Source organism: Danio rerio, chromosome 4 (genome assembly GCF_052040795.2).
Source record: "Danio rerio strain M-AB ecotype USA chromosome 4, GRCz13ab, whole genome shotgun sequence".
Lineage (NCBI taxonomy): Eukaryota > Metazoa > Chordata > Actinopteri > Cypriniformes > Danionidae > Danio > Danio rerio.
This window is the reverse complement of record NC_141024.2, coordinates 51937615-51950000: the sequence shown is the minus strand read 5'-3', so window position 1 is coordinate 51950000 and position 12386 is coordinate 51937615. Positions and strand designations below refer to the sequence as shown.

The following is a 12386-nucleotide window of genomic DNA, read 5'->3' as shown; positions in this document are numbered from 1 at the left end:
CCCACGACCCTGAGATTAAGAGTCTCATGCTCTACCAACTGAGCTAGCCGGGCTGATGAGAAGCTCTTTTAGGAACCAGAAACCGTTTACAGTAATACCTTCCCTACCCGTGACAATCTTCTGCTAAATCCTGATTTCATCTTGTAATGCTGGACAGAATGTGGCCCAGGATCTATGTCCAGTGCACGTGTTAGCAGTTGCAAGGCAGCAAAATGCCTAATTCGTCCCTGGGTGGGCTTGAACCACCAACCTTTCAGTTAACAGCCGAACGCGCTAACCGATTGCGCCACAGAGACTTAGTGAAAAGTCACCTACAGTGGTAGAAACGCGTAACTTTGTCTCAAAGTCTGCTACATTAAACCTTATGTAAGTTTGTTGGGAGAGAGAGAGAAAAGTAACAGAAACGCCCAACGTGGGGCCCAACCCACGACCCTGAGATTAAGAGTCTCATGCTCTACCGACTGAGCTAGCCGGGCTGATGAGAAGCTCTTTTAGGAACCAGAAACTGTTTACAGTAATACCTTCCCTACCCGTGACAATCTTCTGCTAAATCCTGATTTCATCTTGTAAGGCTGGACAGAATGTGGCCCAGGATCTATGTCCAGTGCACGTGTTAGCAGTTGCAAGGCAGCAAAATGCTTGATCCGTCCCTGGGTGGGCTTGAACCACCAACCTTTCTGTTAACAGCCGAACGCGCTAACCAATTGCGCCACAGTGACTTAGTGAAAGGTGACCTACAGTGGTAGAAACCCGGATTTTTGTCTCAAAAGGTCTGTTATATGAACCCTAATGATAGTTTGCTGAGAGAAAGAGAGGTAACAGAAACGCCCAATGTGGGGCTCTAACCCACGACGCTGAGATTAAGAGTCTCATGCTCTATCGACTGAGCTAGCAGTGATGATGAGAAGCTCTTTTAGGAACCAGAAACCGTTTACAGTAATACCTTCCCTACCCGTGACAATGTTCTGCTAAATCCTGATTTCATCTTGTAACGCTGGACAGAATGTGGCCCAGGATCTATGTCCAGTGCACGTGTTAGCAGTTGCAAGGCAGCAAAATGCCTAATTCGTCCCTGGGTGTGCTTGAACCACCAACCTTTCAGTTAACAGCCGAACGCGCTAACCGATTGCGCCAAAGAGACTTAGTGAAAAGTCACCTACAGTGGTAGAAATGCGTAACTTTGTCTCAAAAGGTCTGCTATACGAACGCTAATGTAAGTTTGCTGAGATAGAGAGAGAAAATAACAGAAACGCCCAACGTGGGGCTCGAACCCACGACCCTGACATTAAGAGTCTCATGCTCTACCGACTGAGCTAACCAGGCGGATGAGGAGTCCCCACTGGAACTAGACACTGTTAACAGTAATACCTTACCTACCCGTGACAATGTTGTGCTAAATCCTGATTTCATCTTGTAACGCTGGACAGAATGTGGCCCAGGATCTATGTCCAGTGCACGTGTTAGCAGTTGCAAGGCAGCAAAATGCCTAATTCGTCCCTGGGTGGGCTTGAACCACCAACCTTTCAGTTAACAGCCGAACGCGCTAACCGATTGCGCCACAGAGACTTAGTGAACAGTCACCTACGCGTAACTTTGTCTCAAAAGCTCTGCTATATGAACCCTAATGTAAGTTTGCTTGGAGAGAGAGAGAAAAGCAACAGGAACGCCCAACGTGGGGCTCGAACCCACGACCCTGAGATTAAGAGTCTCATGCTCTACCGACTGAGCTAGCCGGGCTGATGAGAAGCTCTTTTAAGAACCAGAAACCGTTTACAGTAATACCTTCCCTACCCGTGACAATCTTCTGCTAAATCCTGATTTCATCTTGTAACGCTGGACAGAATGTGGCCCAGGATCTATGTCCAGTGCACGTGTTAGCAATTACAAGGCAGCAAAATGCTTGATCCGTCCCTGGGTGGGCTTGAACCAACAACCTTTCAGTTAACAGCCGAACGCGCTAACCAATTGCGCCACAGAGACTTAGTGAAAGGTGACCTACAGTGGTAGAAACCCGGATTTTTGTCTCAAAAGGTCTGTTATATGAACCCTAATGATAGTTTGCTGAGAGAAAGAGAGGTAACAGAAACGCCCAATGTGGGGCTCTAACCCACGACGCTGAGATTAAGAGTCTCATGCTCTATCGACTGAGCTAGCAGTGATGATGAGAAGCTCTTTTAGGAACCAGAAACCGTTTACAGTAATACCTTCCCTACCCGTGACAATGTTCTGCTAAATCCTGATTTCATCTTGTAACGCTGGACAGAATGTGGCCCAGGATCTATGTCCAGTGCACGTGTTAGCAGTTACAAGGCAGCAAAATGCATGATCCGTCCCTGGGTGTGCTTGAACCACCAACCTTTCAGTTAACAGCCGAACGCGCTAACCGATTGCGCCACAGAGACTTAGTAAAAGGTCACCTACAATGGTAGAAATGCGGAACTTTGTCTCAAAAGGTCTGCTATAAGAACGCTAATGTAAGTTTGCTGAGATGGAGAGAGAAAATAACAGAAACGCCCAACGTGGGGCTCGAACCCACAACCCTGACATTAAGAGTCTCATGCTCTACCGACTGAGCTAGCCAGGCGGATGAGGAATCCCTACTGGAACTAGACACTCTTAACAGTAATACCTTCCTTACCCGTGACAATGTTCTGCTAAATCCTGATTTCATCTTGTAACGCTGGACAGAATGTGGCCCAGGATCTATGTCTAGTGCACGTGTTAGCAGTTGCAAGGCAGCAAAATGCCTAATTCGAACCTGGGTGGGCTTGAACCACCAACCTTTCAGTTAACAGCCAAACGCTGCCACAACGGATTGAGCCACAGAGACTTATTGAAAGGTCACCTACAGTGGTAAAAACGGGGAACTTTGTCTCAAAAGGTCTGCTATATGAACCCTAATGTAAGTTTGCTGAGAGAGAGAAAAGTAACAGAAACGCCCAACTTGGGGCTCTAACCCACAACCCTGAGATTGAGAGTCTCATACTCTACTGACTGTGCTAGCCGAGCTGTTTCAAGAGCTAGACACCGTTTACAGTAATACCTTCCCGACCCGTGACAATGTTCCACTAAATCCTGATTTCATCTTGTAACACTGGACAGAATGTGGCCCAGGATATATGCCCAGTGCACATGTTAGCAGTTGCAAGGCAGCAAAGTGCGTAATTCGTCAGTGGGTGGGCTCGAATCACCAACCTTTGGGTCATTATATCTTGTTTAATACCCATTTTATTCATTTATACTATTCATTTTATTTATTTACTCATTTATATTAATATGCGAATATGTCTCAATAAATAATAAACATTTTGTTAATTAGTTGAGTGCTATAGGTCTTACAAAAGCCTTTTATCTAGAAATAGCGTAAAAACTCTTAACTGTACATAAGCTCATTGATCTCTCCATTTTTCTTCTTAAAATAGGTCTCTGGTAATTCATCTTCATCGCCCAATTTTTTTTTTTTTCAATTATTACAATGCAGTCTTTTGGTATTGCTTTTTTCAACTCATGACATTGTCTTTGTAATTTTGCTTTAACAACTCTTTTATACCCATCCTCCACAATTACTTTTAATGGTACAAATCCTTTTATTACTTCATATAATACATCTTTAACTTGTCTTAATCCTCCGTCCCACCATTCCTTAAAATATAAAACATTTCCTTCACTTAAAATTGTTGAATTCAGTAAAAGTGGTTGTTCTAGAATCTGCGCCCTTGCTTTTGGTATAATCAACACATTTTCTAAAAATCCCCCTCATGATTCTAAGACCTCAACATAAAATTTTGGCAGACCTGCTATCATCCGTTTCTTCATCTTCATCAATAAAACATTACATCCCATATTAAAATGTCCACATTTCTTCAAATAATAATCCAACACACTTTTCCAAATCACACCCATTTTCCCTTCCAAAAATCTTTGAATAATCTTAATTGTTAATGTTTTCATTTTTAAAAAACTATCCAAAAGTCCCAGACCTCCTTCTTTTACCTCCCCAATCAAAGTATAATTAGCTGTCTTGGCTCTTCCATTTCCCCACAAAAACTTTAAAACTACATCATTTATTTTTTCATAGTATACTTCAGGCAACGCAGTTACACTTAACACATACCAGACCTTTGACAACATTAAAGCATTTAAGATTAATACTTTCCTTTTAACGTCAAATTTCTAGCTTTCCAAAATCTCAGTCTTTTCTCAATTCCATTTAAAACTCTCTCCCAATTTAAAATATCTGCTTTATTAGAATCCATCCCTACCCAAATTCCCAACATTTTTGTATGTTCCTTTTCTTCTTTAAAGGGTATATGTTGTGTTATTTCTTTTACTCTTCCCACCCTCATGCATAAACTTTTTCCAACATTAACCTTAGCTCCTGATGCTTTACAATATCGCTCTAAAATCCCCAACGATGTAGTATCATCAGCGTATTGATACACAGCTTCTCTGTTGTCATTGTTTTCTATTTGTATCCCTTTAATGCTTCTATCTGATTTTATTGCCAATCCCAGTGGCTCAGCTTCCAGTGTGTATAATAAAGCAGTCAATGGACATCCTTGCCTTATTGATCTAGTTGGTTGAAGACATTCTGTTAAAAAAAATACATTTAATACAAGTTAAAATATCTGTATAAAAAAATTTGAATCCATTTTCTAACATTTTCCCCAAAACCAAACTCCTTAAGAACTGCAAATAAAAAATCATGCTCTACCCTGTCAAAAGCCTTCTCCAGATCTAAACCTATTAAAACACCCCCTTTCTCTTTTTCTTGCATATAGTAGACAATTTAGCTTACCCAATTCACCTGTACCGCATGTTTTTTCGATTGTGGGGAAAACCAGAGCACCCAGAGGAAACCCACGCGAACACTGGGAGAACATGCAAACTCCAAACAGAAATGCCAACTGACCAGCGCACAGTACTGTGTGTGTGTGTGTATGTATACATATATTGCATAAACTTTTCTAATATATTTGTTTTTGTTTTATTATTAATTTAATTTGTATTTATTTACTTTTTTACGGAAAATACAAGTGTCATTACTATACGCAATTTTTTTCCTATATTTGTATCTGCCTATTATTGTAATTGTATTACTTCTTCCTTGTTTATGCATGTAATGCCTACTTGGTTTGCATATTTTTTGAACATTTAAAAAAAAAAAAATTTAATAAAAACATAAAAATTAGATGTAGTATATAATCCCAAATCTTATTTTAAAAAAAGTTGGTGGTATGGAGTTTCTTTTAAAGTGTGACTTTAAGATTCATAAACTCATATTAGGCTAAAAAAGTCTCCTCTTTCTCTTTTCTTCTGGAGAAAGTATTATTTGTTTAATTTCAGCTCGAATAAAAGCTGTTTTTTATTCTAAACTTTATACTTAAACCATTTTAAAGACAAAACCATTAGCCCCTTTAAGCTAATTTTTCCCCAATAGTCTACAGAACAAACCATCCTTATACAATAACTTGTCTAATTTAATGTCATCATGGCAAACATAAAATAAATCAGTTATTAGAGATTAGTTATTAAAACTATTATGTTTAAAAATGTGCCGAAAAAATCTTATCTCCATTAAACAGAAAAATAAACTTTTTTTTTTACTTGTTCAAACGACTTAATTAAAATGTGCTGAAATAACACAACTCTTGAGATTTCATTGGGACAACTTAATGTTCAGTCCACATACATTTATTAAAAGTGTTAAGTTAACTTAATTTGTGTTGTGACAACATGAAAGAATTGTATGGAACTCTGCACAAATATGGTTGTCGGTTCATAATAAGTTGAAGCACATTGTCAGCTTTTGCTGTATTTGGCTTAACCGTTCTTGGGTGGCTCGCCAATGTATAGATGACTCTAATACATCAAATAAGTAAGCTGACCAAAGTTTTTAAAGGGAGAAGACTTTATTGAAGACAATTAATTGTGCAGTTCATCAGCAGTGATGTTAACTTGTCCGTCTTCAAGTAACTTAAACCAAAGTACAGTCTGTGAGACACTAATTTATAACAAAGAATGAAACCCCCCTGGAGATTACACAACTGCTTTGGTTGGGTCACATCTCTTGAGTTCCTGTAGGTCATTTGGTTCACACCTTATCAGAAGCAGATACTTGTTGCATATGAAACAAGCCAATACAATCTATTAACATATAGAGTTATTTTGCCTTCTTGCAGCCCGATATTAACTCTCAAAACCTGGTACTAGGCTGTGACCCCTGATCTACACTACAAAACAGCTGGCAAAATCTTTACCCCTCTTCAGTTGAGTTTAAATTTTCAGGTGTTCAAAGGGTTTCATTATCAGTAACTTGATATGCATTCAAGAGTTCACACTTGTTTGGCATGCTATACCGGGAGAGACCTAAGCTCATAAGATCCTCGAGCCCTGGGCTACCTCCCGTTAGCAGGACGAGAGGGGAGTGTGAGCTCAGGTAGATCGGCTAAAGGGAGATATAAGGCTTACTAAGAGCTCGACTATGGTGCCAATTTAATGTTCAGTTTACTTAGGTTGTGTGTTTTTGGACTGTGGGAAAAAACCAGGGGAAATCCACGCGAGCACAGGGAGAATGAGCAAACTCTGCACAAAAAGTCAACTGGTTAGCAGGGACTTTAACCTGCGACATTCTTACTGTGAGGCAACATTGCTAACCACTGGCTAATCATTGGCTGCTGTGTTGCCCAATCTAGAAAGGAGGGGAAGTAAGGGTGGGAGAGGGATTCTTCAAGACAAGGATAACTGAGTTAAGCTACGGTCACACTGGGCTTTTTCTCCCATAGACTTCCATTCATATGCACGCGAATGCGTCAGACTAGAAACAGGGTCATGCGTCAAGTTTCGCCGGTTGCTGAGGTGCAAAGTTCATGCTTGGTGTACTCTGGCCTGCGAAATCGCATCACTTGACTGCGTGAGACCAATCGAGGATCAAAACATGACCTCTCTGGACAGAAATTTAAACCATGGAGCAATTGCTCACTTTTTTAATTTCTGAAAATCTTGTTTGATCCCGCCCCTTTCCACAGCGCCGTATGGCAGAATTTCACAATCTCAAAGTCTAGTGTGACCGCAGCTTTGTGTTCTGGTTATCTATAGTGATTCAGGAATCATCTGATTGGTGAATCATGTTTTAGCTAATGGTGGACCAGCCGTTGACAATCATAAGCATGTGATCCTCTCGAAAGTAGTTTATAAATAATCTTCACTTGAATGAACATACAAACTACATGAACAAGCTGCCGTTTTGAATATACACGTGTTTGTGTGGACAAGGCCTCAATGTTGAGGACTCTGCTCTCCATTGTGAAGCTTCATGTGAGTGTTGAGGCTTCTTTTACTTTTAAAGCCCTTTCCACACTTACAGCATCTAAAACGATCTTCTCTTGAGTGAATCTTCATGTGGTTCTTAATGGAGTCTTTGCGTGTGAGACTCTTTCCACACTGATCACATGTGAACACTATGGTTCCAGTGTGACCATTCATGTGGTTCTTGAGGCTAGTTTTGGTTGTGAAGCTCTTTCCACACTGAGCACATGCAAACGGCTTCTCTCCAGTGTGAGTTCTCATGTGGTGATTGAGTGTGCTTTTATGTGCAAAACTTTTACCACACTCTGTGCATGTGTAAGGCTTCTCTCCAGTGTGAATCCTCATGTGGATGTAAAGGTCTTGTTTTTGACCAAAACTCTTTCCACACTGTTCGCAGGTGTAAGGTTTCTCTCTAGTGTGAACTCTCATGTGAGCAATCAGGTTCGGCTTTTTACTGAAACTCTTTCTACACTGTTTACAGCTGAAAGGCTTCTCTCCAGTATGAGTTCTCATGTGCACTGCCAAGTTTCTTGCATGACGGAAGCTTTTTCCACACTGTTGGCATGTGCAAGACCTCTCTCCAGTGTGAATTCTCATGTGGATTTTAAAGTTTTGTTTTTGACTAAAAATCTTTCCACACTGTTCGCAGGTGTAAGGTTTCTCCCCTGTGTGAACTCTCATGTGAACATCAAGGTTTGACTTTTGACTGAAACTCTTTCCACACTGTTTACAGCTGAAAGGCTTCTCTCCAGTGTGAATTCTCATGTGTGCTGCAAAGTGTCCAGCATGATAAAAGCTTTTTCCACACTGTTGGCATGTGTACGACCTCTCTCCAGTGTGAATTCTCATGTGGGCTTTAAAGCCTTGTATTTGACCAAAACTCTTTCCACACTGTTCGCAGGTGTAAGGTTGCTCCCTAGTGTGAACTCTCATGTGAACATCAAGCTTTGGCTTTTGACTGAAACTCTTTCTACACTGTTTACAGCTGAAATTACACCCCAATTTGGATTTCCGAGGTCTTCCATTTAAGGAAGTCTTTTTAGTCAGTGTGGGTTTTTCATCAGTCATTATTTCTTGGGGTTTCTCAAACTGCTGTTTCTCATCTATTTCATTCTGTTGATGAGTCTGTTCTTTCATCAGATCTATAAAAAAAAAAAAAAAAGTTAGCTTTAATATGAAGGCTCAAAGCGACAAGCAAGAAATGAATGTTTTAACCCAAATATTAAAATGACCTTACCATTTACTCTCCGTCATGTGGTTTGAAACTTTCCTTTATTGTGGAACACAGTAAGCCAGTAGCGTTTTTTTTTAAATATCTTCTTTTGTGTTTAACATGATCAAGAAACTCATAAAGGTTTAAAACCACACGAGGGAGAGTAAATGGTGAGGCTATTTTCATTTCTGCATTAACTATCCCTTTAAAAGGTTCCTACAATTACCCATTTTTTACAAGATGTAAAATAAGTCTTTGGTGTTCCCAGAATGTGTCTGAGGTTTCAGCTCAAAATCAGATCATATACACTGTAGAATATTTAATTTTGGGGGTCAGAGGAAAAGCAAGCTCTTTTTGTGCCTGTGGCCTTAAATGCAAATAACCAAATGCACTCGCTCTAGATTACACGTGTTGTTTCCTCAATTGAGACAAATCCTGCATGTCCATAGCAAGTTTGCATAATTCACGCTTATACTTGCAAGTTTGCATTATTGTATAAAACTTATGCAAATTCTTAATGCCACATTTACTTTAAGCTGGAGTGATGAGGAGATGGCAAGATGACATACTTTGTTACTTGTTTTTTATTTATTTGTACTTTTGTCTTTGTGCATGTCCTGAGGCTTAGCTGAAGACCTACTTGGTGACATTGTATATACCCGACAAGATGCAGAAATGCTATCTAAAAAGGTTACTTGCGGTTTGTCTAATCAGGGACAGTGACAACGTAAATATACAAAATAATATTGATAACCGAGGGTTTACGAATTTGAACTGTCTGTTAATGAACACCCAGGATTATTTTTTAAACCCATGTATAGCATGAGCAGTGTGGAAGGTGACTACAGATAACCCAGAATTTATCCAGGGTTAGAATGACCCAGGGTTAACAATTTGAAGTGTGAAAAGCCCTAAGAATACTCAGCATCAGCTCTCAGGATAAACAGAGTACAATGACAAACAGTGACAATTGTCAATCATGTCATGATGACCTGGGGCCTGTTTCAGTAAGGAGGTTCAAGTTGATTTACCGAGAGATTAAATACTCAGAGTTTTCAATTTCAGAAAAACATTTGAGCTACAAAAGTCTTTCAGTCAAGAGCAGTGAGGGATTATCTCCTTTTGTTGTTTGATTAATGCTAAAAACAGTCGGCAGCAGGAATATTGCCCGCTGTCACTTTAAGAATAGTGCGGCTCTGATATGGTTTTTCTTTCACTTGTCTTTAGATTCTCAACTTGTTGTTTATTACACAAATAAGGGTCAATATGAATATTCACTAAACACAGCACTCTGACCCAAATTGGCATGTATTTGACCATTAAAGCGCTCAGATTAAGATGGCGTTAAATGTGTGTTCTATATGATGGAATAATCGTTTATCTTGATTAATGGTTTTTCATAATAATTAGAAGCCAAAATCGAAATTGAAACCAAATTTTCGATTAATTGCACAGCCCTATCAAGTGGTAGAGGTTGATATGACATTTAGAATGTAAGCAGGACTAAAAAATCTTTTTAGAACTAGTAATAAACCCATTAATCCAGTTACTATACATGTCCGTCAAAGGTTAGTGAATTTAAGGTAATTATTCATCAAGAAAGGACAAGCCATTCTGCGACGTGACTTTGTTCTTTGTGTAACTGAAATGTAGGCAATAGCTATGCTTCCATCCAAAACAGTGAATTAAATTTATGTGCAAAACTGGGATGTCACAAAAAAGATGTGCGAATAAAGCTGCGTTTCCATTCAGTAAATCAAAGAGAACAAAATAGTCTCTTCCTGATTAACAGGCCCCAAATATGAACAGTAAAAACAGAATTTCCTGCAGTAGAAGAAGCTACATGAATCTTTTATTTATTTAATAAATGACTTTCACCTCAGAAAATAATGCTGGCACAAAATGAACACGTGTTGGCGTTTGAAGCAATGAGATGCAGAGAACAGACACTCTCGACACGCTCTGAAGGTCATTAATAATATAATAACATGAATACTGAAACGATTCAGGTGTTTTAGAATGACCAAAACAACATTTCAGATGTTTATACAGCCTGCTGGTTTGTCTATTCACACACATTTTCATCATTATATGATCTCTTGTAACAAACCCTTTTAAACAAACCAATTTTTTATGCTCATAGCCTATCCAAAAAGCACATAAAAATAGGTGGCTGAATATGTAAGGCTAAGTGAGAAATATCGCTTTATCTTTTAAAAAGGGGAGGAGACCGACAGAAAACTCAGAGACAGGCTCTCTTGCTCTGCAAACAAGTGTGTTCATGACTATACATACAAAGAAAAACAATAAAATAAGAAAATATGACTTTGCTACATCAAGCAGCATTAGGCATGGGCCAGTATAAGATTCTGACAGTATGATAACCTTGAATAAAAAATATCACAGTTTTATGGTACTGTGATTACTCCTCTAAAATATATTCTTTTAAATGTCTCGGTAAAAAAAAAAAAAAAAAAAAAAAAAAAAAACACTTTTTCCTCTTTGAACACAAAACATTTTCTTTTGAGAAACTTTTAAAGTATTTTGGAGCAGTAAACATGTCAGGCTAAATCATTCAATTGAATACTTGACTTCTGTTGTCTTCATTTGTTTTATAAACACAGATTTCTTTACAATTTAAAATGGCATCTTTGGAGATCTTTTCTGCTGGAGATACTGTTGTCCTGAAAATCTTAAAACAAAATGTAAAAAAAAACAAAAACTTACATATAGCAATGAATGGTACAGCAGAAAATATTGGCAGTTTTAAACCTCGACTTTTTTCAAACTGCGTTATACCTTGAAAACGGTTATCGTCCCATGCCTCAGCAGCATAACATTGTTTTTAGGATCTAAAAAAAATTCTTTAATAAAAGTCAAGAGCAAAAAGATTCCAATGGCGACGCCTGCTGGTACGTGAAGAATATGGTCAATACTAGGGTTGGGCATCTAAGCTATAATGCCGATCCGATACGCATCGTGATACAAAGAATACGATCCGATATATTAGCGATACATTTGTGACATATTGCGATGCAACATGATACGATTTACACCCATATCACGATACAATGCGATAATTCAGCACTAACTTATTAGATCAAGTTTAAGAGATTATGTAAGAAAGGATGCTGTGCCATTGAATGAGTTTGATTATTTATTAACAAAGCAAAACCGGGACTTCCGGTGTGGCGGCGAAGCTGATGGCTGTGTGTAAGAACCTCTCTTAATCGGTTGATTCAAAATCCCCTAGAAGATTCACGCAAGAAAACGAAGACAAACTGAAAATTAACATGGAAGGGGAGAAGCACAAAAGGGGTAAAAACAAGGTAGGCTCGGAGCGGGAAAAAGGAGAAATAACCGATGATACTGACGGCGGTGAAGAGAGCCGCGAAAATAATGGCGGTGCTGGAAAGGCCAACGTGGAAGCAGCTAACTCGGATATTAGTGCTATTAGAGATGACATCCGAGCATTCAGAGCGGATCTTAAAAAAGGATATGAATGACTTTCGACTCTCTCTTCGGGAAGATATGCGTAAGGAGCTGATCGAATTTAGGGGGGAAATTAATCAGAAACTTAAAAATCTCTCAGACGATCTACAAGCCGCCAACTCCAGAATGACTGAAGCAGAAGAACGTATAACTGATATTGAGGAATGGGACGCAGCGGCTGGTGACGCTCTCTTTAGAATGTTAGAGAGCCAGAAAGAGTTGCAAACAAAGTTAACCGACTTAGAAGCTCGCTCGAGGCGCAATAACCTCCGTATCTACGGAATCCCGGAGGGATTCGAGGGAAGCAACCTGATGGAGTTCGTAACGAGACTTATTAAAACGGAGCTCGACCTGCCACTAACAGACTTGGAGA

At 39.3% G+C, this 12386-nt stretch overlaps 3 protein-coding genes and 4 non-coding genes across 9 annotated transcripts in view; 2 read left to right on the top strand and 5 right to left on the bottom strand.

The window, feature by feature from the left end:
• trnak-cuu (transfer RNA lysine (anticodon CUU)) overlaps positions 1-53 on the bottom strand; it is a 73-nt gene extending 20 nt beyond the window's left edge. The window contains exon 1 of the tRNA in view: positions 1-53. This exon is cut by the window's left edge and continues 20 nt beyond it. This is a non-coding gene — a tRNA (tRNA-Lys).
• Positions 1-12386, top strand: part of LOC137490940 (uncharacterized) — a 627578-nt gene that overhangs the window by 153787 nt on the left and 461405 nt on the right. The gene's annotated exons all lie outside the window — the stretch shown is intronic.
• Positions 1-12386, top strand: part of LOC137490961 (protein NLRC3-like) — a 372316-nt gene that overhangs the window by 202379 nt on the left and 157551 nt on the right. The window lies entirely within an intron of this gene.
• On the bottom strand, positions 223-296 carry trnan-guu (transfer RNA asparagine (anticodon GUU)). Its single transcript has one exon. It is a non-coding gene; the product is annotated as a tRNA-Asn (tRNA).
• On the bottom strand, positions 1493-1566 carry trnan-guu (transfer RNA asparagine (anticodon GUU)). Its single transcript has one exon. It is a non-coding gene; the product is annotated as a tRNA-Asn (tRNA).
• trnak-cuu (transfer RNA lysine (anticodon CUU)) lies at positions 1665-1737 on the bottom strand. The gene has a single exon. It is a non-coding gene; the product is annotated as a tRNA-Lys (tRNA).
• LOC100536850 (uncharacterized) lies at positions 4046-11252 on the bottom strand. Its single transcript, XM_088650535.1, has 2 exons — positions 8370-11252; positions 4046-8282 (listed from the first exon to the last, which is right to left on the bottom strand). Exons 1-2 carry the CDS (start codon positions 8443-8445, stop codon positions 7279-7281), a joined length of 1080 nt encoding a protein of 359 aa, XP_088506661.1. The 5' UTR covers positions 8446-11252; the 3' UTR covers positions 4046-7278.